General features: G+C 33.5%; 1 protein-coding gene across 1 annotated transcript in view; it reads left to right on the forward strand.

The window, feature by feature from the left end:
• LOC144446123 (transcription factor COE3-like) overlaps positions 1 to 22,500 on the forward strand; it is a 96,306-nt gene extending 73,806 nt beyond the window's left edge. Inside the window, exons 8-14 of the mRNA XM_078135833.1 lie at positions 1,059 to 1,179; positions 5,934 to 6,088; positions 6,799 to 7,014; positions 10,755 to 10,956; positions 11,995 to 12,168; positions 21,107 to 21,328; positions 22,056 to 22,500. Of these exons, the coding sequence (XP_077991959.1) occupies positions 1,059 to 1,179; positions 5,934 to 6,088; positions 6,799 to 7,014; positions 10,755 to 10,956; positions 11,995 to 12,168; positions 21,107 to 21,328; positions 22,056 to 22,165 (1,200 nt within the window). The 3' untranslated portion in view covers positions 22,166 to 22,500. The remainder of the gene's footprint in view (positions 1 to 1,058; positions 1,180 to 5,933; positions 6,089 to 6,798; positions 7,015 to 10,754; positions 10,957 to 11,994; positions 12,169 to 21,106; positions 21,329 to 22,055) is intronic.
• Positions 22,501 to 25,501: the final 3,001 nt, after the last annotated feature.

The raw sequence follows: 25,501 nt of genomic DNA on the forward strand, positions 1-25,501 counted from the left end.
TTGGACAGTTTTGTTCAGTTTTCACTAACGTTTTAGTTTGTCTGCAGTGAAGTAATCTTAGAAATTCCTTCTGGTACTTTATTTCCAGATAATTTCTCAAATTTTCACAAATTTCTTACTCGTACTTTTAATCAAGATCACAGATTTCACAAATTTTGAACATTTTATCAAATTTTCACTAACTTCTCGTCAACTACAGCAAATATATCTTATAAATCATTCATTGGTACTTCACTTTTCAGAAAACTTTGAAATTTTCACCAATTTCAGAGTCATATGTGATCTTTATCACAGTTTTCACAAAATGTTGACATTTTTATCAAATTTTCACCAACTTCTAGTACATCATAAACGTAATCTGTTTTCTCCCAGTTACTCAATTTCTGGTCAAATTTAACAACAAATGAGAAAGCATTGTGTAAAAATTCTAAAATTCCTAAATCTCTTCCCCTCGTTCAAAATTCATGAAATACTGAAATGTTGTACATTGGCATGGTGATGCTGCAATGAACATACAGGAAACACATACGGAGGAATTGTTTCGGTTGATAACAAAAAATTTCTTCATCGTAAAATTTCTTAATTATTTATCGTTTCCTAAGGAATTAATCATTGTTGATATTGTACAAAGATAAAGATCCATTGTGAAAAGTGAAAGAAGGCAACAAACTCGTCAGCTTTTTCGCACATAATCATTTTGTGAAGGTCAAATTTATCATTCTCAAACCATCTAACTTTACCCATGAATATTTCTTATGAATTATTAATCCTTCCTTTGTGAAAAATTTGCTGGAGTATTATTTCCAAAATAAAGCAATTTATTTCCACTAAATGACAATGTGAATTATTCATTGTATTCAGCCGTAATAAAGCTGCCAGAAAAAAAAAGTATCATTCTCTTTATTACAGATATTAAACTCATTTCTAATACCATTGTGTAATAAAAAATGTAAAGTGATTAGTTTTTATGTGTGGTTAAGAGAGAGAGAGAGATGACTGCTAATGATATTGAGTTGAGGAAACAACAACCAACAACAATTGTAATTTCTTTTTGCCAGGTTGTTATAGCAACGACACCAAATGTGGACGGCCATGTTCTTGCAGTATCTGACAATATGTTTGTACACAATAATTCCAAGCATGGAAGAAGAGCAAGGCGGTTAGACCCTTCAGAGGGAGGTAGGTTCACTCTCAAATTTCTCTGTCTAATTTATGACAAACTTTCAGTGTTCTTGTTGACCCAAAACAAGTGAGACAAGAAGTAATAAGAATTACCAGGGTTCCTCACAAAAATTAACAAGGTGTATCGGAGATTGTGCATTTTACAGGGTTCTAGTCAAATTAAAAAAAGGTACATATTTGATAGAAGTAAAGAAATAAAAGTCACATTTTGCCTCAAAATAAGACAGCTAAAAAATGAAAACTAAAATGTTATACTTTATTGTCACGAATTTTTTACGGTTTGTTTGTCAATAAGAGTATTATTAGTTGTGTTGTATTTTTCTCAGCCAACCATCAGAAGAGGAGAGTACTATAAAGATCATCAAAAGAAAACAAACCAGTTCTTGTAAACATTGTAAAATGTTACCTGAGAGTAATAAATCTTACTAATATGTTGTCAAAGACAAAAAAATATTTTTATCGAAGTTCTGTCTTATGAGGTGCTGTTGCTATGCATTGTGGGTAACTGGTTCATTGGTAAAACTAAGTATGTATAGTGAACTCATTAAAGATTGCAAGAAAGTTGGATTAATTTTTGCAGTCTAGTAATTTTAATGATATCAATGTCAGATCAAAATAATTTTTTAAAAATTGCTTGAAATCACCAAAATTATGAAATATATATATATTTGTGCAACAATGTACTTTATGAGAATGAATTCAGTTTTTCGTTGGTCTTTTTATAATTTTTTGACTTTTAAACATTTCAAATTATATTTCACATAAAAATCCTCGTAAGTTGTTAGAGAAAATAGTCCAGGTGAAGATAAGATTTTTAGTTGAATTTGATAATAATTTGATGCAGTGCTGGAGATTTAAGTAGAAAAAGAAATTCCAAAAAGTGTCACCAACCTTTTAGTTTAAAAATCAATTTATTATAATTCTAAGTGTCTGCTTCGTTTACTCAATACAGAGCAACTGCAATTTGGAAGACGGCTTATTCGCTTCAATTAATGTTCGGTGACAAGATTGTAGTTTATCTCTTGTAGACTTGTTTTACAGTGTTACAGTTTGAGTACATATCCTGTTAAATGACTCTAAGAAAAATGGGTCTTTATCGGCCACCTATGCAGGAGCTAATGTAAAGAGCATTAATTGCAACGCAGACTGATTGCAAAAAAAGATAAAAATGGCAGAAATCTTGTATGTGTTAGAAAGGCTAATAGAGGTGATCGGGGCTTTATCTGATATCAGCCGTTTATCACCGAGTTAGGTTTGGTTAAGAAAATCCCGATAACCTTAAGGTTGTCATTATCCTAGTAATCATAGCTCCAATTTACTTTGTAATTCTGCAGAAATGTCATCGAATCTTAGCCAGTCAATTGGATATTTTCTCATTCCGTGTTCTAGCCAGATTTCAGTTTAATTTATGATATCAGATGCCAGTGATAGCCAACTTGACTCTTGGTTGACGTGCTCGCAATTCTTGACTTTTTGGAGGATGGAAATACGAGAGAGGGTCAAAGTTCCTTGAACTTTCATAACCATCGTTTGGAATGAATTGTCTCTCACAATACTATACTCAAAGATCTCCTGTATATAAAGTTGTGCTTTTGCCGAAAATCCAAATATATAAAAAAGGAAAATACTCTAAAATGAAAAATCTGACATCTTGGTCATTACAAATAACAGTGATGAAGAAATTCTTGCACAATTTGTTGAAATAATGTAAAAAAAAAAAACATTCATTAAAAAGCTTTTTTTGTAAAGAAAATTTATGTTCTTATTTTCAAAAAATGTGTTACTTGTAGTCGAGTTTGAGGTCAGAAAAGCAACACTGAAAGTGAAAAAGATCTGGATGTCAGCAATAGACATTCATACATGCTTTAATGAGTACATCAAAATTAAGAAGTCATAATAAACCAAAGATATGAAAAATGTTGTTACAGTTAAACCTACAAGTTTATTTATTAAGATAATCGTCTACCTACAGCAGCTAAGCTTTATGTATAACACATAAAAAAACCAACCATGACATTAAATTTTAAAGTTATTCAGCATTTTGTACCATTCTTCACTGCAACTGATATTAAAGTGGTTTCTAGAAAAATACTTCCTTCGTTGAATATTTAATATCAGAATCTAAGCCTAATGCTTGTATTGACCATTATTGGTACTTAATAATATATGCATTACAAAAAACAAATCGTTCTCGTCTTAATCTCTCTTATAATTCATTCTTTTTTGAAAAATTAAACAAAAGTATTACTAGATAATGGTCCCGCCTTACTTGATAATTAGTATATTGAATTAGAGATTTTACAACAAATTTGATTATTACGCGAAAGTCGTAATAATTTATGTAATAAACTAAATATTAATAATAACAAAATATCACAGGTCTTTCTTTATTGCCAATGAGAATTTAAACAAAATTATTTATTGTGAATGACTATTTTTTGAATAATGCATGTGTCATTTTGGATTTGAAAATAAAAGTTTACGATTTAATCGAGTGTTGACAAATATTTTATAACAGCAATCAAATTATTAATTTTGAAATAAAAATTCTGCCAAAAGATTTTTTGCTGAAAGGTTGTCAAAAGTCAGCAACTTCAATGCGAAGTCTATTTTCTAATTTCACAAAAAATATCTAGCTGATGTTAATATTCACATAGTACAACATGTGAAAGGTAACAAGTGTCTGAATACAAATGTCTAAGTTTTTATTCAATAATCATATTTTTTTAAATAATCAAAAAGTATTCACGATTTTTGTATTTATGACACTAGAAAGGGATAGAATTAATAAGAAACCCACATTTCTAGTTTCCATTCACAAAATAAATATATTTTCTTAATAATCAAAAAGTATTTATTAGATATTTATTTCCATATCTACAACGTGACAAAGAATTAATTCATGTTTAATTTTATTTCTAGTTACTGAATAATCATAAAAGTATCTATCGGCGTCAATTTCCATGTTGTAAGACACTTGTAAGGCAAAGATGATAGGAGAGTTTATTATCTAGTAATGGGGGTGTCACTGAAATTGACTGAAGGAGCAGGAAATTGAAAGATGAGGCAGTACAACTGTTCATATAGAAATGGACAAGAGTTATGTATACAGCAGGTGGGAAAGATCTAGGAAAGGTCAGGAAAGGCGAGGTATTGTGACAGTGTTAGCAGCTGGCTCAAGTCACCTTACAGACACTGCCTGTACAGATAATCATACCTCTATATAATAAACAAAGTATATAAATGGAGATAAAAAACGAAGATAGCCACGCTCGGAGCAGCTGGTAAGCTCTCAAGCGTAGCAACATTGGTTCAAATTGGTAACTGTACTTGGTGGTGCATGACGTATTACGTTAACCAATGAATTGTGACCAATCTTTCTTATGTTAAACCGACCAACAGAGAGAGATAGCAGCTCAAAATATTTTTTTCTTCTTTTATCGGAGTTGTTAGTATTGTGTTTAAGTTAGCGTCATTTGATGATTCGTTTTTTTGTTCATCCCAATGACACAAACGATTTGAGATATGACTTATCACAACAGATGGTTCGTGAGATATATATTAGTAGTCATCACTCACAATGTCAAATTTTGTAGATCAACTTAGATCGTTTGATGCCCTTTGATTTCCGGTACTCATTGCCATGTTGTGATGAATTTAGTTTTTGGTGATAAAATCCACGGAAACATCAGCTGATGTGACAGATGCTGTTTGTGGCTGGTGCAAGCCAGAATGTCTCCTTCACCTGTCATCCGCCATCTTTAATTTTTGATATCAGATCTTATGATATCGTTATACAATACACAAAAAGAAACTTCAGAATTAAAAAAGAATTTTAGTAGTCATCAAATGATAGTATTGAACTGACTTATAAGACTATCTGAGTGTTTTGTGTCGATTTTAGGAACCCTGGTAACTTAATTTTTAACGATAAAAATCTGAAAGTGATATTTTCCTGTAAATTACATTATCATGTCTAAGATATGGATAATAATGATAAAATGCTTACAGAACTATGATAGATCTCATCATGTATTTCCTACTCTTGAGGATAGTCACTAATATTGATGAATAAATTCCTGAAACTAAATGTATTTTATTGTCAGTCCTTGCACCATAGTAGTACATTGCACTGTAATGCCATAGTATTTTAAATAATTACCCTACCATATGCTGTATTAGTGTTTTATTATTGCCCTACCCTACTCTACCCTACCCTACACTGTGTTTTATTATTACCCTACCCTACCCTACCCTACCCTATACTGTATGTGTTTTATTATTACCCTACCCTACCCTATACTGTATTAGTGTTTTATTATTACCCTACCCTATACTGTATTAGTGTTGTATTATTGCCCTACCCTACCCTACCCTATACTGTATGTGTTTTATTATTACCCTACCCTACCCTATACTGTATTAGTGTTTTATTATTACCCTCCCCTACCCTATACTGTATGTGTTTTATTATTACCCTACCCTACCCTATACTGTATTAGTGTTTTATTATTACCCTATCCTATACTGTATTAGTGTTTTATTATTACCCTATCATATACTGTATTAATGTTTTATTATTACCCTATCCTATACTGTATTAGTGTTTTATTATTACCCTACCCTATACTGTATTAGTGTTTTATTATTACCCTACCCTATACTGTATTAGTGTTTTATTATTACCCTATCCTATAATGATCGTAGTAATGTTTTGTTCGGTGTAAATATTGCCCTATAATGTAGTGTAGGTTATGTTTGTTTTTATCCCGCAGCTACACCTTGCATCAAAGCTATCAGTCCTAGTGAAGGTTGGACCACTGGTGGCTCTACAGTTATCATTGTTGGTGACAACTTCTTTGACGGTTTACAAGTTGTGTTTGGTACCATGATAGTATGGAGTGAGGTAAGCTCTACACATTATAACCCCAATTAATGTCTTCATGACTATTAAAGTTTCACAGTGATGGCAAAAACAGCAAACTGAAGACCAATGGTAGTTTGCCATTTTTATTGACAGTGAAGACCAGCATAGCTGTGAGACTAGTTTAGTCATAACTAGTTGATACCAAGAGTTTCAAGTTTTGTGTTATTTATTACACAATTATTATATTTATAGAATATGAATCTTGGAACAATGCCCAATTTTAGATATGTTATGATGATGATAATCATAAAATCTACCAAATCCATAAATTATTGAACTTTGTTCTCATTTATCATAGAATATAAATTAAGAAATTTACAACTACACAAAATCATATGGGAAAAATACTTTTTGTGATATTGTGGGCACAACATGTATTGTGTATTAATGACTACTACCATTGCTATGCATGCACACAAACTATATAGGTATTTTCACTGCAGTGCAATACCAAAAATATTTTTGCAAATGACCCATATGCAAATTACACATGCAAATTATGTGTATGCAAATCACCTGTATGCAAATTACCGTAATTAAAGTTTCTTCCTATACATCAATCATTCATTGATAAAAAATGAAAAGTTTTCAAAAAAATTGTGTTTTTGTTTTGCGGCCGATGCATTTTTGAGTATTTATTGACAACACAAAAATAATAATATTCAAAAATGTGTGTTTTTGTTTTACAGTTGATTACATCTCATGCAATTCGAGTACAAACCCCACCGAGACATATACCCGGCGTTGTTGAAGTGACGTTGTCGTATAAATCTAAACAGTTCTGCAAGGGTGCACCAGGCAGATTTGTCTACACTTCGCTGACAGAACCAACAATAGATTATGGGTTCCAAAGGCTTTGTAAGCTGGTACCCAGGCATCCAGGTGACCCTGAAAGATTACCAAAGGTTAGTTGCTTGGTCTTACCTATCTCAAATGGTATAACCCAATTTTATATTGAATATTGGAACATACTACTATAAAAGAAGAGGTGAAAGGGTAATATCAATATGGTTGGATGTTGGCAAGCATTTTAGCATTTTCCAATTTCAGAATATTTTAACAAATACAAACCTAAATTTTTCTTTGTGTATCATATCACATTGATTACTGTGGTTTATAACTTAAGATAAGAGTTGATTGCTTCATTCCTTCAAGAGCCGTGTAGACATCATTCAGCACCCTGAAGTAGGAGAGGATACTCTAACATACTCCTACACTGCTGTGAACCACTGCTTTGGCTCATGAGGTTTACTTATATAGTGCTTTGCTGCCTATACCTGTGCATGACCTGGTCATTTCTTATGAGCCACTGTTCACTTTAGCATTTTATAAAAATGAAAAAAAAATATAAAATATAAAATAAATTCTAAGTTGGTTCCAAGTTGGTAAATTCACATAAATGTTTTTATCATGGATAACAAATTAAAAAAATAAAAAGTAAAGGGGAAACTGAAATGATCACTGTCAGTATTTTGGTTAATGTTTGGAAACCCCATGTAGAAAGGCTGATGGTGAAATGAAATGAAAGCAGCATAGATTTCTGTACCATTGCACCAAAGTTTTGAAAGGAATACGGGTGATATTATGTATAGTCATGGAACTTGGTAGGTTGCGCCTACTTACCTCCTCAATTATTTATGTTGTAGTTTTCTTTTCATTGGAATAACATCCCACAGTTGTTGTCACCTCAGAATGTCAAAATGAGTAAACTATAAGCAGCAACAAACGAGGAATGGCCATGAATGTAAATAATTTATCGTCGGCCAAACACCAAAGAAAGCACACAAGAATTATAGCCAATTAGAAACTTGTAGCATTTAAATGCAGATGAAATAAAACATCCTGTTTAGTTGCAATGAAAAGGGGAATAAACGTTCAAATTTGGACATGTAACAAATTGGATTTGATAGAATGAGGTTGTTAAGTGTCATTGTTTTAAAGAATAGAATCATATCATGACAAGCAGATTGTTTTCACTCTGTATTACAACCACCTTTGTACATTCAAGGACCTTCCTACCTCCATGATTCAACCTACATACATTTTTTTTCTAATTTGAGACTTCGAGATGTAAAAAAACATTGTGATTGATAATTTTTCAGATTCTGAAGTAAACTTAGAACATGTCTAACAAAATTAATGAAAATATTGTGCATAATAAATATAATAAAAAAATAATATAATAATGTAATAATAATCAAAATAGTGCAGTATCGGTGTGAATTTGTTTTGAGTTGAGCACATTTTGTCAAATTTGCCTGCACATAAATTCAAAATGGTGACAGTATCGGCAATACCCACAAGTATAGTAATTTCCCATTGTTTATGGTTACATCAGATTTGTGAAAAACAAAAGAGTTAAAAGTATACTTTGGGTTTAGTGTTTTACTATGGGTTCATTCCTGTGTCCATATAAAAATCACATTTTTATTATGTTAAAGCAGTTTTACAATGTCATCTGTTAAAATGCCCTGATCAACTGAATAATGTTTTGCTTGAACATGAAAATGATTTTTTTCACAAAAGATTTCTTGTCCAAAATAACATTTTAACAACAAGTTGTTTTCAAGTAATTCAAATTGAAGATACTGATCATAATTTGTAAAAACTATGGTAAGTGACCAAAAAGGCGTCATTTTGAAGAACTGTGACAAGTGACCAACAAACTGTCATTTTGAAAGAATATGACGAGTGACCAACAAACCGCTATTTTGAAAGAATATGATGAGTGACCAATAAACCTCCATTTTGAAAGAATATGACGAGTGACCAACAAACCGCCATTTTGAAAAACTATGAGTAAGAAAATGAAAAATAACATCCTCCTGCTTTGAGGCACTAGAAGACAGGAGAATGACTCCAATCAGGTTGTTGTCCTTAGCGCCAGCAGGTGGATAAATTGTGTAACATTACCCCATCAGCTGACATTACTGAATTAATCTTCGTGATCGGAAATAAAAGAAGACTATCCAGGCAATTATTGGCAAATGAAAAGTGATAATTTGAACAAACATGCTTGAAAATAATTTGTAGTGGTGTGAAATTGTGTAGTCTATGCTTGTTTAAACACCTTAGAAATGGCTGGAGAAATTAGTATCCCAGTTTCTTTTCAAAATAGGTACTTGATTGATGTAGCCACAGCTGGGTGATTTCACACTGTACTAGTAAAGTTTGTGTCTCCGAGATAGATTTGCTTGTCAACAATGTAGTAAGCAATGAAGATTCATCCCTAACCTTTGACCTTCACCTCAGTCAGAGTGTGGAATGAAGGTGGTTGCTAAATCCATGCTATCATAAAATGCAATTCCATGGAGACACATTTCTGTTGGCGTGATTGAAATAATGAATACCTTAAATGTCTACTGGTTTTTACAACGATATCTAGCATTTCTCATTCAGCAATGATGGATCAGTCATTTGTAGGATCTTTGAACGGAAAGCAAACTTGTCATTCCTGACAAAGGTGCCATGACTAGCCTGCAAAATCAAGTTGCTCCTCGTATAAATTAACCTGTGCGCTTACCAGATGTGTATTGTCTTCACAAATTTTTAATTCAAATTTCTAAAGGGTAAAAAAAAAATCATGAAAATTTTAAATCATGATGTTTGTATAACATGGCATCCCCTTGAGGCAGGAGAGTTAATTTTTGAGAAGCAATGATGATATTAAGAATTTCATTTTAATGAAACTACAAACTGTGTATGGTTATTTCATTAGATGTTTTTACAACTAAATTCAGATGTAAATGTGGAATTCACCATTGAAAAATTAATATTTCGGAAAAGAAGAACTTTTAAACTTTAAATATAAATATCATCGCCCACTAAAATTACAGAAGTTGATATTCAAAATAATTTGCATCGTTCAGTACTAACATCATTTGAAAGCAGTTTATTGTTTTGTTTTCTAGTCCTTGTACTACAGATTACCATTTTTGTATATATTATATTAATTATTTAGCAAATGTCAGTTTTGTGTGAAAATTCCATGAAATTTACATTAAAAATTGAGATTGAGAATTAGTAATTTGTAAATAGATATACAGTAATATCAATCAGTCTTGTTATTTGTAATGGATGTCCAATTGTTGGCTCATTTATGATGGGTAAGATGAATATGCAGAATCATTGAATCAAAATTTAAGATTCTGTGCCAGACTGGATGAAATATTTCACCAAAACATTTATAAACCAGACTTTTAACAGATCAGAGAAGTGGTCAAGTGAAGTGTTACCATATATTTTGAGAATGGAAAACAAAAAAAATTTGAATTTGTTCATTTACTGGTAATTAAGTACTAGTACTTGAATTCAAAATGGCTGCCATGTTGTGACATATATCTGTATGAAAATAATTAAAATTTAAAATGGCTGCTAAAGTGTGTAACAAATGTCTGGAAAGCAATGAAATTGTCAGTTTTCTTGGAAGCTGATGCTGATCACCCTCTGTTTTCAAATAATAATTATAGCATTGAAAAGAAGCTGATATTTTGTGTGTGAAAATCTTTCCCTGGTGCCGTAACATTGTTGTCATAAGTAACAAAATGTTTGACATGACTAGTTGCATGTTTTAGGTCTATGAAACACCACTGTTAAAAGTCATTATTCATAATATTAAGACTGTTTCAATTTCTTGCACCTACAGGAAATCATTTTGAAGCGTGCGGCTGACCTAGCTGAAGCTCTGTATAGTATGCCAAGAAATCAACTACCAGCACTAACAGCACCACGATCTCCAGCTTTAAATAATTCAGCTGGTGCAGGGATGATGGGTATGAATACGTTCAACAGCCAATTAGCTGTCACTGTACCAGATCATAATAGCACCGGTAGTGGCGGCCAGTCAGGTGAGCATGGCATGATGGGATTTATTCCAGGATCATGGTGATGCTCAAATTGCAAGAAACCACAAAATACTTGTAATAAGTCACAAACTTTATAGACAGTGAAAACATTTTTGAAATTTGTTTTTTTGGAAAAAAAATTGTGCATGGTGATCAAACATATTGCCTGACAGTTTTACAACAGTACTGTGTTGACAATTTATAAAGGTTACCTGTTGTCAATTTGTGAAGCACATATTGATATGAATGAAAGTTGCCAAAATCTTACTTGAAAAACTAGATTCATTGAGAGAGAAAAAAAATGGAAAAAAAAATATTTTGGACATTCAACACTAGGCTACGTTACATTTTCTGTTTGTATATTATGTTTGTCATGGTGAAATAAAAATTTATGTTATATTTCACATATTCTCAAAAAATTCAAATAAATAAACATACACAGCATGGAAATGAAAGTGTATCGATACTGGTTCTTGCATGCCTAATGAAGTCCATTGCTCACTTTGGCTTGCCATTTAGATACCTCTTGTAGATATAGTTGTCTAGATAGCACATAGATACTATATGAGTACCAAGCTATGACGGTTATCTAACAACTTGTATCTTTTGTGCTAAGAAATGTGTGTTGTAGTTCTTATAAAAGTATCAGTCAGTGTATAAAACTAGTGCTATTTGTTGTAAATTTAACCCCCTAATTTCTAACATTGGACTAATCCTGAGACATTGGAAACAAAAGGGATTGACCAGAAGACTTTGAAAGCAGGGGTGGACATGTCAAAAAAGTACATTTAGATAACAATGTAAATGTCAACTAAACACAAGTCATACTAACAACAGTAGTAAGGTGGTATTTTAGCATTTTGTCAAAACAACTTGACATTTCTTCTATGTCGTATTTGCATGCATCAGACTCTGACACTATCCCCTCTTGTTTTTCAAAGTAAACTTTGTCAATTCAGTTTTAGGGTTTTTTAGTTAATTTCACTTATCTAGATTTGTGTGTTGACTTTAACCACTCCATTTCTCTGTACAATTCTGCAGGTTTTTCCAGAGTTCAAAGTAACAGTATGTCTCCAAGGGGTTACTCATCAGGTGTTTCAACTCCACATAGTAGCAACGGATCGTATCCTACCAGCTCTGTCAATGGCTACGGCAACGGCACTCTTTCTAATATGCCAGTTCCATCATCACCAAGTTTTCTAAATGGTAGCTCAAGTAAGTCTCTTGGCATCTTTACACCATAACCATAACAACTTCAAGTGTAACTGTGACTCGACATCAGGACACATACATACACACAAAAAAGCAACAATGACTTCAAATTGTCTTTTTAAAAAACATTGGGTACGTGTGCCAATTGTTTAAATTTCAACGATCAAATCCTTATCGCCATCCTTGTAGTGTGCAAATATAGATTTGTACAAATTGTGTAAGGCAGTCCTTTGTCAGAGAGTGAATTGTGTTATGTTATCAAAAATTCAGCGATACTTGATTCTAATCCGTCTTCTCCAGGCAAAAGTGAAACCAATACACATCCTTACAATGTTACCAGAAATCGTACAAGGACACCAATATAGAGTGATCTGAGCTATGATCGCTGTCTGAGTGAACATTTGGGATGAATCATGACAGCTCATTTGTAAAGTGTGTGTGCATGTGTTGTGTGTACATGCATGCATGTGTTGTGTGTGTGTGTGTGTGTGTGTGTTGTGTGTGTGTGTGTGTGTGTGTTGTAAAGGAATATGAATGTGTCTGATGGTCATGAAAGGGGTTTGATGACTACGAAAGCTAAGTAAACCATATCAGGAGTAAAAACGTTGTCAAAATAAAGTAAGACTTTTCAGTATATAGGTTCTATCATCAAAGCAGACCAGCTGATGTTATGATCAGAAATCATTTTGAAACAATTTTGGACTTCTAAGTAATCTTGAAAAAAAGAACACTTAAGCTGTTATTTAAGTGACTGAGAATATTAGGTCAGATTATTATTAAAAAGTTGCACAAATTGAGAAAGGGAAACAATGGCCACCATCTTGATTGCATGCTTACATATACAAGTTAGTCTTCAGTGATTCATTTCCGGTACTATATTCAATGCTTGCAGACAGAACTGTTTCAAAATTGGTTGTGATGGCCCTGTAACATGGATCATGACAAGGTTGGCCCTGAACCATGAATTTATGATGATATATCCTCTTTCTAAGTTCAAATATCATACTTATATATTTTTCTTGGTTTGGTTCTCAAAACTTCAATGTAAAATTCAGTTTTGGATCTTTCTAGATGCATATTTTTTCACAAATTTTTGCATTTCCAGTATTGTGACCTTTCTCTTAATGGAAATTTTTGTCATAATGAAAAAAAGTACGACTGATGTACTAAGTGAACTGACTGTCAAGACCAATAAATCTACTTTGTATCGTCACATTTTGTTTATGCAATTTGTTTTATTTCACTTTGGCATTGAAATTTCATTTAAAAAATTTAGAGAGAAGAAAATAGTTGTTACCATGACAATGCTAATGGATAATCAGTTGCTGCTATCTGGTTTAGATGTATCTATATCTTGCAAGCATTTGGTGAATTTTTGCGTTTCTATTTTAGGTCAGATATGCTGATAATTAGAGCATAAGCGCTTTCTGAATCACTATCAAATTACAGGTCGTACCAAACAATAAGATATTTGAGATTTTGGGGCTTATGGGAAGTGGCACATTTGTAACAAGTGTTGTAATTTCACTAGCTCCATTGAAATTATCTTACTTTGATGTAGATTAGAATGGACTATGAATGATATTAGACTTTACAATTAGTTGTTAACGTAAAGCTTGCTGAAATGCCCCTCTGTAATAACTACATTGTTGAATTGATCACTTTTCAACTCTAGTCTGCATCCAATACTTTCCCGCTAAAAATAACTGAACAGAAATTCTTACTTTTTAGCGAATTTTGAGTAAGTTTCAAACTCATAAACAAAATAGATACCCGAGGAGTGTTGTTTCACTACGTAGCGAGACAGATATTTGAATTTTGTCATATTTTTTGATGAATTTTTAGACAAATGTTTAACTAGATACTAACAAATTATCAACAAAAATGGTATCTCTAGAAATCAGTCACTTTTGATATATTTGTACTCAAAGTCTCCTCAGTATTTGTCTTCCCTTGCTTTGTAGCCATGATGAGATCATGCCTAAGAGGGGTGAGCAAATTCATGAAAATTATTTTAAGATGAATTTTTTTTTTTTAATCCTGTGTATTATTTGCTGAGAGCATTAAATAAGAAGGCTGGAGTATGTAGTTAGATTTCAAAATGGCAACGGTTTGATTCGAAATACAATCCAATTTGTAGATTTGTACGCCCTACAATCCTTTCATTTGGAAATATGAAACAGACTTAGTAAGGTAGAAGGTATGGTTTTGGATTCTCCAGATGATTGCATAAGGTAAAGAGAATTAATTATTAATGATAAAGAAAATTTCTGATCTTGCGGGAGACGGCATAATCTGTATCATGATGGTTTGAAGCAATGTATCTCTAGTAACACAGAAGATGTTTTCATTACAAATTTTAGAAGATTTGCTAAATCACATAAGATCCTGTATAATCTGTATTTGGGGGTTCCAAGGGCAGTTCTTATTCTCAGATACTCGGAAAATGTCACGAAGTTGACGCTACAACAGCTGTGCTCATGAAAAATGGAATTGTTTTCTTGTATGATCTCCGGACCAAAGTATTTTAAAAAACTGAGACATTGACGACAAGTAACTATCATCAGACTTATTCATTTATAAGTAAAAGAATATTTTTTATTTTGTTTCGGAAACGTTTGTAAAAAATTTAGTTGATGTTGGTTTTTAAGTCTTCCATGGCGTAGGTTGTCTACTTTTTTTGTCTTCTGCTGAAAGAAGTTTTGAAAATGATGTTATGTTGCAAGCTTTCACAGCTTCTATGTGGCACGAAAAAGGGATTTTTCTTTTAGTTTTGAAAATCTCTAGATTTATTGATGTCTTATAATATAATGGTTAACACAAAATATCTTATTAACATTAAATACAGATTTTCATCATCTGCAGAAAATGTTTGGTGAAAGTACATTTGTGAAAGGTGGACAAAAAACAATACAAAATGATTTATTTTTGTAAAACCAGGATTTTTTTTTGTTCTCTTTGGGAAACATTTGTTAAAAATAGAGTTGAGTACAGGAGTTAACCAGCTTTCATCGAAAATGACTTATTTTGTAACAAAATCCTCACTAATCCATTGTTTGAAATTTATGTGTTGTTGTCTTGGGACAAATCAAGAGAAAGGTAAACCTGTAGTAGCTGTGATGGTGATTGGATGTATAGTACTAAGACCATGTCACCGTGGGGACAAATTACCGATGTAATGTAAGCGTACATAGTTATTGTTGTTTTGCGTCGTTCTTATCGCTTCATTCCCAGGCCATCTATATTTACTAATCCTAGCTCTGTACAACTGTATTGATACGGTTGTGTTAACAGTTGTTTTGGGAGTTAGAACAAACAAGAGGGTCTATCATTCTGAGGTAGAGTCACAAAGGGCTAGTTAGATCTTATAGGCATCCTATTCGTCTCTGTCATGGACGACATGCGACAGGCTAATCCCCACAAAATAGAATAGTAATGGAAAGAAGAGTCAGTTGTGATTTTGTTGGATTAACTCCTGCATAGGATATTGCATAGTATGAATAATTTGTGAGAGTTTTCTGGTATGTCCCTACAGTGGAGATTAAAAAACCTAAGTACTGTGTTGGCTTCCAGATTACGTCTATCTCAATCTTAACTTGAAAAGTTCATCTGAAAGCCGACTTTTTGTTTCACAACTTAAGGACAAAATCTGGTGAGATTAAGTTGAATTAGCACAGGTCATTTTGTATGCAACATTGGTGTTACTGTATTTGTTTTCTGCCGTCGTTCTTACTTAGGATATAATAGTTCAACTGACAAAAATTCCTCCTATTTTGTGATGTAAAATGTCTCAGGGTGCTAATAACTTAGAAAGTCTTTGTGTGCAAATCATTGTTAAAGTTACACTAGGCCCGTGGTCTTACTACTCAGCTTAGAAAGACAGTTTTTACGTTCAATCTGCCTCTTGTTTACAGAGATTAGCCAGAGTCAGAGTAGTCCCATAGAACACTTGTCAGAAAATTGTCACAGCTTTGCAATAAATACTCTGACATCTATGTCACTTCCCCCATCCTCCGAGACAACAAGGTATAAAACATGATTGCAATCCGGTCACTCTTGTGAAAATAGTTGTGGTGAGTTTACTGTGAATAGCATTGAAACAAAAGTCATTAGACACAACTTCATATATTATGTACATATCCAGAGGCGACTGTCAGGTTGTCGACTTTCTTTGACAGGTGTACAAAGTTGGCGTTCTGCATGAGTTGTTGCACAGACCTCGATTGCATAATATTTTGACAAAGTTCCAACTGGGGCCAATGCTTAGTTCAAGTGATTTGTCTTGGGATGTCAACGTACGGTTGATATTACAATTAACTTGGTCAATTGGCGGTCCTCCATTAGTTCAAGTGCCACTTCACATGATGCTGTAAGTGGAAGTCATGACAGACAAGAAAACTCTAGGGGGCAGGCTTTCTTACTGTGAGAAATCATGTTGAGATAGCAGGTGTGAAGCCAGCAGGTACTCTTTGATATTCCAAACTATAGGTAGGTTGGTGGGTTGGTTAGACTAGAATTTTTAATATTCTTATAAACCAGTTTAAGTCAGATTTGCTGAGATCAAGTTCTATACTAGTACAAAAATATCAAATTACTCACTTTGAAATCTTATCTAATCTTGGTTGGGGGGAGGAGAAATGTTCAGGAAACGAGAAGTTTTGGGTCAGATTCTGTCTGATGAGGACAATCATTGTGTTATTAGATTGATATATTCTGTAACAGGAATTCAAGATAAGAGAATGTGAAGAGACAATACAATTTTTCACCTGATTTCCGTGGATGTTTGACAAGGTCAACACAGTGATTGATGATTCCAATAATTTGCAAGCTGCATCCTTGGTAATTTATTCAATTCCTTGACCCCCCTCTAACCTAAACTATATAGACCATCTTGTACTAATCTGGTCATATGCTATAAATTCAAGCAGCAGTTGTCGAACAATCATTGATGTACCGCTCAACTATAGTACTTTCAAAAAATTGGATCAACTTAAAAACAGCTAAAAATATCAAATGGATGTTTCTTTTTTTTTTTAAATTCTCGTGTAAAAAAAAAGTTTGAAAAAGCAAATCTGAAATCTACAAACAATCTGAACATTTTTGAAGTTTGATTTATGTTGCCACAAGCTGCCAACAAAATTAAGATTTTATGGAAAGTTAGAACTACAGCCAAGTTACCCATAGTTCCTTGTTTTTATAATTTTTTTATGTATACAGCTTCAAGCAGTGGTAAGAAGGTCTTCTTAAGTTGACGGATAGGCTTTGTATGGACTGATACCCTGTCTGTCTGTATCTCCCAAGGTTCTTTTGTTTCACAATTTCTGAGGACGAGGTTCAAAGTACTCTAAGAGGAAAGATCGAGTTACATTTCCTGAAAGTCTGTAGTATCTAAAACAAAAGATTTTTTTAAATCGTTATTCCTGGAAAATGCACTTTAGCTAGCGCACTCTATAAAATTGAAGTTTTAAATAATTTGTTCATTTTGTTAATTTTCCTGTTCTAAGAATATTGAAATTGACTAAATTTGGTGTTAGGCTGCACTCCATGGTGTAATTTTCAGAATAATAAACATCGTAATGTGCTCTCTCTTGCTAAGGTTCAAACTTGTCTATCATAAAATATATCCACTAATAAAACATTTCGCCATTTCTTGTTCTGCAAATAACTTTCACCCAACACTTCAAAAATTTTCAATTTGAGCATTTTCTACTTTTGATTTCACAGCCAAATTTTAGCATAAGTTTTTATGTGTTCTTCCAATTTCTATCGGAAGAGATTCGTCTGTAATTAAACTTCTAATTGAAGTTTGTCGGTAATTTGACAATTTAGTGTATATTTTATGTTGCAGTGTAAGTACTGTTATCTAGTTGATTGACCTTATCAGAGACAAACGATATCAGAGACAAACGACACAGTGTGGGTGTTCATGTGTTTGCGGACATTGACACAAACGATGATTATGTTTGTTAGATTCTAAGACTATTTCAAGAAATTCGCCATCAAAAAATAAGTGCAAGTCATAATTTTGTGTTTTTTGGGGGGGTAATAGGGCAGCAGCATTGTTTTTAATATGATGTATATCATGCGCCGTAATAGAGGATGTAAGACTGGGGATTGAGTGCTAATCCTGTTTTAACGACAGGTCTCGGGACGCGGATAAACATGCAATAGACAATAGTAGCGGGATGTCACGCATACTACTCGATTCTGACAGGTTTTAGAGTGTCTGATGTGAACTGGCTGTACAAGAAATCCACTAGTCTTACTCCATTTTTCAATGTCAGAACTTCTGTGTTTTTTTTGTAATGACCAATGACAGGATTTCTTCATGATTCATACAAACCTTGAGGTTACAGAAAAAGCAGTCAAATCAATACTTGAAAATTGCACCCAAGAGAACTCTAAATTTTATCCAAATTTTCCTGTTTTGTCTCAGTGACACAGAAAGAGAACAGATTCCACAATCTTTATTATCTGTAGTATGAAACCCTGACAAATACAAAATCTCTTTTTGAGTGACTGATACATTTTTATGTCTGCGTGTCTGCTTTTTTAAAGACAAAGGTCAGGAAAACAAAATGGTTCTGTGTTTATTTTACTAGTGGTGACAGAAACATTGAATTTTTTTTATCAGAAGTCAGCAATTTCAGATTTTTGAAGTAACAGAAACTCTTTGGTTTGTTAAATTTTCTGAAAGTTTTTAAATTTCAATGGGTCAGTATCATTCCTAACATAATCTAAATCGTCTTTTTTTTTCCATTTTGCCACTTTTGTGAGGATTCGATAAGTCAAAGTTATTTAAGTCTGAATTTGTTTGATTAATGAAATTCATTTTAAAATGTTCGTATATTTTCCTACATTTTGAAAAATAATTCAAAATGGCAATTTACTGTTGTATCAACATTTCTCATGCAACAGATTTAAAATGCTTTGTATATCTTCAGATGATTCAGCCGTTGCTAATTTTCTTCCAAACTTACAGAAATTCTAAAGTTACTTTTTTAAGAAGGGGAAGAGAGATCTTTATCTTCATGTTATGTATTACTCAAGGCGTCTGCTGTGTCTGAGGTATGATAAAGTCAAAACAAAATGGTGTAAAAGTCCTATTGCTTGCCAATTGGTACGATGAGTCTGAGACCGGATCAGGCTTTCTTTCAATTCCTGATTTGTGCAGTGATCGTGGCTATTATGAAACATCTCAGACAACCAGTGTCTGAGGTATGATAAAGTTGCAAAAAGATGGTGTTCAAATTCTATTGCTTGGTACGACGGTCCTAAGACCGGATCAGGCTCTCTTTCAATTCCTGATTTGTGCAGTGATTGTAGTATTATGGAACTCGGCCCGTCTTGTTGGTGTAACTTGCATTCAGACTTAGCTTTCATTGCTCTAAGTCCCTTTTTATTGCTGTTTAATCTTGCCAATCTCTTGACTTCTTTGTTTCCATTTTCTTTTTCTGAGTCAGTGTTGTTAGTATCATGTGGTGTTAAGAGTACACTGCTCAGCTAATCTGACTGCCATTTTATTATACTTTCTATTCATATTATGATTAGTTTTGTTGACTTTGGTATGAGTTTTTCTGCCCTTTGGTCTGTTTCTGGTTTTGTTTACGCACATTCGCCGCCTCTTGAGTTAATTTCTATAAGTCAGGGGTCCGACTCAATTTCTGTTTAAGACATTGATGTGGTTGTAGACAAAGAGGAAACACCTCCAATTCAGTCAGTGCATAATAGATACAGAGAAAGGCTAAGAGATTTGGTTTGTTGTGAAGGACAATTGGCAGGGTGAGTCTTCTATGCCTCAACTGAAAGGATTGGTGAACGGCCGCAGTAATACGCTAACTGAAAATGAAAAAAAGAGAAGAATTTGATCTAAATCTGTTTCAAATAGAAATGGGGATTAAAAATGAAATGTAGTGCACCTGGCAGTATTGAATAAACAGTGTGACCTGTGACCTCGTGGGGACCTATTTTTTCGGATATTTCTGTGACTTGTATTGAATTGCCAGCTTTGTAAAGTGTGTAAGAAATTGACAACTGTCTTAATTACCTCAGTACTCTCCTCAGAGACTTGTCTTAATTACAGTAACAACAAAAACCAATGTGTGAAAATGCTCCAACCATAAGTGTAGAGAGGTCTTTTCCCAGATGACATAAAGTTACAGAACTGTGTACATTTTCTCTCTGACTTTTTCATGTGATTCTGTGATTCTAAATGTTCTTTGGTGTGTACTCAGATCATTTTGATTTCAAGACTGGTTTTTTATCGTACAGCAAAATCCTGTAAAGACAAATGGTTTTTATGAGACTTTTTAAAAAAATACGTGAGAAAATTCACCATTACGATGTCGAACTTAGACTTCTAACTGAAATCCTGCATGCATTAAATCATAGTATTTTTGAACACAGTATTTAAAGGTTTGGTTTTTTTGACGAGTGGTGCTAGGGGGCGGTATTTGAGGATTGCTGTAAATTATAACAGGGGGAGGACTAACACGAGTTCTTTTGATCTCCGCCGATATCTCTAGGTGTGATAACTTCTTCACCGATGATGCCCCCAGTGGTCTGACTTGTGTGAAGTGAGTACAAAACAGACTCCTCACTGACCTAAGTGTTGCCTGCCCCCTAGCGCTTTTCATTTTTTTTTGTCGTGTATGACTCTGCAGGTTGTTTTCTCAAGTCCAATTCTGATTGGTCAGCATAATATTTGCAACATTGTTGCAAATGGAAGGAGGGAGACACTATTTTCCAGTATTTGGTATGAAAATCTGCAAACGTTGAATTCGCATGTAAAGTTCAAAGTGCAAAATGCAGTTCCTTCCTTCCATCCTTGTAAAAATGTTGTCAAATGATGAAAGCACCGTCTTTTTTTTCGTTTGGTTCTATTTTCATCTCACTTTCACACCAACACGCACTCTTCTGTTTTTCTGTCCCACCTTTACAGTGGTCCCTTCCTCACCGACAATGCCCCCAAATGCTAGCAGCTTGAACACTTCGGCACCATCCAGCCATATCAGCACCCCTGGAATTTTCTCCTTCTCGCCCGCAAACATGATATCTGCCGTTAAACAGAAGAGTGCGTTTGCGCCTGTGGTCCGCCCTCAGTCCAGCCCACCCCCTGCAGGAGCTTCCTCGACCAATGAATCTTGTAGGACAAACTTGTCAGGTGGGTGGGCGATGCATGTTACCATGGTAACCTCCTAGCTCAACTCAGGCTCACACCTTGCAGTATGTTGACATAATTTTTTCTTTTCGTTTTTTTTGTTGATTTTCCCATTTTCTTTCTTCTGGTGGATTTGTGAATTTTCTGTGCGTTCTTAAAAATGTTCAAACCGTTGCTTTTTTTTTTTTTCATGTGAGACTCCGGTAGCAGCATGATGTTGAAATTTTATTTCTCTTATTTCAATTTTTTTTGTTTCCGAGTCATCTTCATTTATAAAACACACATCCAATACATCAAGACGTGCATGTCAAGACGTTAGTCATTGTTTGTCAGATCTTTCCTCCAGAGATTTGTATGTAAATGAGGCATCTGTCATCCATGTAAAATCCGAGTCGTGGCCTTTATATTTACATATGACCATGTCTTCCCTGACATTTTGTCAATTTTTATGACTATCTTCAATCTAACGTTTGTCTCTACAAACAATCCCAGTCTTGAATTATGAAATGACCTGAGGAATCTTTGCTGTACCGTGTCCTAGTACCATCGAAGAATTATTTAAAACTTACTTATAATGTTAGACTGTGTAGAATTTTGATTACACAGAATAAAATGTGAGGGACTAACACAACATTTATTTTTCACCCCAAAGTGTCAACCAGTGAAAACTGATATATTGACTAACCAAATTCTTTTTTTCTCTTTTTCTCTTTTTCTTTTTTCTATCCAGGGAGTGGTATAGTTTCCCCACCCTCATTTGCAGGTGCTATGGGAGGACCCTTCGCTTTGCCCACTGCACAAAGCTATCACAGCCATGTTCTAGATAGCCCTCCAAAGTAAAAGAAGTCATCAACAGGAGATGTAACCATAGCAGCAGGACTCAACAGGGTGAAGAGGACCGTTTCCTAGGAGACACCTCATGTTATCAAAAATAGGGACTGTTTATGGGGAAATCTGAGTCAACACACACAACAAACAAAAGTATTAAATAATTACTCCAAATTTGCCAATAGTGTAACAAGATTTCCAGGACTAGAAGTCTGAATCCATTGAGGGAACGAACAAGAAGGGTAGATACAATTTTGAAAAAAGACAAAAAAAAATTGTCAAAAATAAGTTATGCTAACAAATGACTGTTAGTGTTATCACTTGACGTGTATATTATAGGACCACAGAAGGGAAATTTTCATGAAAATTAGGACAAAGCTTTTAAAAATTTCACGAAAGGATGTCTTCATCTCCTATTTTCTCAAAGCACTTTCAATTGTGGGTCTGTTACAAGACATACAATGTTTTTTGTGTCCATTGTGTTGTGATGTAATCGTCTGTATCTCTGTAGTGTTATAAAAAGAAACAAAAAAAATAGTCAACAAATCTGAGACAATTTGACGTCATCATTCTACTCTCTGTTGTTTCAACACTTTTTTAAAAACTGCTGGACATTTGCCAAATACTGGGAGCCTTGTCCTCAAAGAGTCACCATTATAATTCATATCAAACAAAAGTCTCTGTTCTTACACAGCTCTTTCGATGATGAAAAAAAAAAATGTCTTTTTTTTTTTAGTTTGATGTTTTGATATTGCTTGAAAAAGTTTTAATAGACAAAAAGACTGGAGAGATTGAAATGTCATCATTGATGGTCATTTTAATACATCATTTATTTCTGAAATGCTCATAACTTTGACAACGACAGGACCAACAATGCTTTATGTACTTAAGTAAGGGAATAAAAACTTATTTAACTACCCAAACTTTATCAAAATGCAATGGGCAGTTTAAAAAATTCATCATTACTGTAAAGAAGAGAAGAGAAGTGTAACAGTTCATCTTGACCCCTAACCTGTTGAAATCTCCTCGCCAACAGAGTTCAAGTTGACCCTTGACCTGTTGAGCTCTCCTAGCAACAGAATTCAAGTTGACCCCTGACCTGTTGAAATCTCCTCGCCAACAGAGTTCAAGTTGACCCTTGACCTGTTGCAAACACCTAGGCAACAGAGTATTATAAATTCAAAGATGAAAGAAAGATTGGCTTTTCCCACTTGACTAGAATATTAAGTAAGTATTAGGAGTATGTGTCAGTTTTTTGCTAAAAGCACATTTTACACATATGGATACAAAGAATGGTAAGCATCCTACTTCTTTATCATCTACTTAAAAAAAGAGACTTTTTAAGAGTAAAAAAAAAACTATGTACTATATTCTTCACTATATGTATTGTATATTTTACTTCATCATATTTATCCACTTTGAAACATTCTTGAATATTTTCTTGTATGAGTTGGATGGCTACGTTACGTACTTATGTCAATTTTTGCATTGATATGACCTGCCATATCTTGTCCTCTTCTATGGAGATTATTTTTGTAAACTTTTGTGTATTTCTTGCCAGAAAAAAAGTTACATTTTGCTTATCTGTTACCTTGAATTTTGGTAGTTGAACTATAGAGGGCGCACGTACATAGATGTATAGAAGCCGTAGAGGGCGCACTGCTCAAAATTTACAGAAAATTGCTAGTTTTCAATGCCCACCTTTAGGTATTCCAGGCCAATTGGTATTTTTTTAACACTTGCCTTTTCAATGTCCAGATTTTGCACTGCCAACTCTCAATAATCGTTTCTGAGAAAGTGATTTTACTTTGAAATGAACAGGCAAGAAGAGCCATTTCTCATTCATATTATATTTTCTTTTGGTGTAGTACGTGCTAAAATCAACCAATAATTCAAACTATGTGCAATACAAAGTATCCTTATCAAACATTTTTTTTTATAACAGTGACCAATGTTAAAGTAACAGAAGATTTATTTCTGTTTTAGGGATGATATCAACAACAATGCACTTTAAAAAGAGATATTTAAAAAAAAGTAGTAACATTGTAGTGAAATAGTTTCAAAGTACTCAATCTTGATGCAACCAATGCAGACATGGCTGTCATAGCACTAAGGAAAGAAATTACAAGCCTCAGGTTTTGAGATGATTTTTTTTTTGTACCCATACATTGTCAGAAAATGTTCATTTGAAATCACCAAGAGCATTTTCTCTTTATGAGCGTTTTTTAGAAGTTACCTTAAAGCATGAAATATGTGATGAAATAGAACAAGATTGTAATCATTTTCAAAGGTCAGCTGAGGGCAAATCTGCAGAACTAAAGGTTACTGAGCTCATTTGCCATGGAATAAATATCCCACTTCAAGACTCTCATTTCCATGACTGGTCTTAACTTTTGACAGAATTATGACTCTAAAGATCATAGTGAAATCAGTTTATCTTTATCGTACCAGGTTCAATCATGTTCAATGTGTTCATGTTTTAATAACTCTCGTCTATACTTCCATTTCAACCTGTCAATTTCGGTGTTAATTTTACCTTGCTTGTTTCAACATCCCAGTTTCAACATAAATGTTATTTTCCAAAGTACTGAACCTGTTTCAATATATGTTTATTTTCAACATATCCATAGCCATTTTGGTATGTTCAGTTTGGTATGTTCATTTCGGTATTTCCCATTTCGGTATGTTCATTTCGGTTATGTTCATTTCGGTATGTTCGATGTTCGTTTCGGTATGTTCATTTTGGTATGTTCCCTTCAGCATGCAGGTTTCTATGTATAGTTTGCTGTCTATGACAGTGTCTTTCTTGCTTATGCATGTGTATTTGTTATATTTGTTACACATAATTCAGTTGATTTTTTCAAAAAAGAAAACTGCAGGGTTAAAAAAGAGAGATGTATTATCATTATTCTTAAAGAAAATATCAAACTCTAAAGAATAACTGGAAAATTATGAACCAATTTCTTCATGATTCATGAACACAAATCAGATAAAAGTAGTCTGTAGTTTATACACATAAAATTTCAAATGGCTGCCAAAAGTGTTGCATCAACTCTGGAGGGAAGGGTAAAAGATTGTTTCCATGGAAATGAAAGAATATACATCATATTTCCTTTTATATTTGAGACCTAGCAACAACCTAGCAAAGTTATTGTACATTTGATAGCTTTGAAGTGTTTTAGTTCACATGAATACAACCCTTTTGAAAGAAAACATTTTTTTTCTAAAAATCAATCAGTAAGTGACAGCTTGCATTCACTATTTTTATTATGTTTTTAAAAAACTTTGAGTCTCTGTCATCTTAATTATCCCAAAATGTTGTCAACAAAACTGAAAACTTATTAAAAG

This window comes from Glandiceps talaboti, chromosome 15 (assembly GCF_964340395.1).
Source record: "Glandiceps talaboti chromosome 15, keGlaTala1.1, whole genome shotgun sequence".
NCBI lineage: Eukaryota > Metazoa > Hemichordata > Enteropneusta > Spengelidae > Glandiceps > Glandiceps talaboti.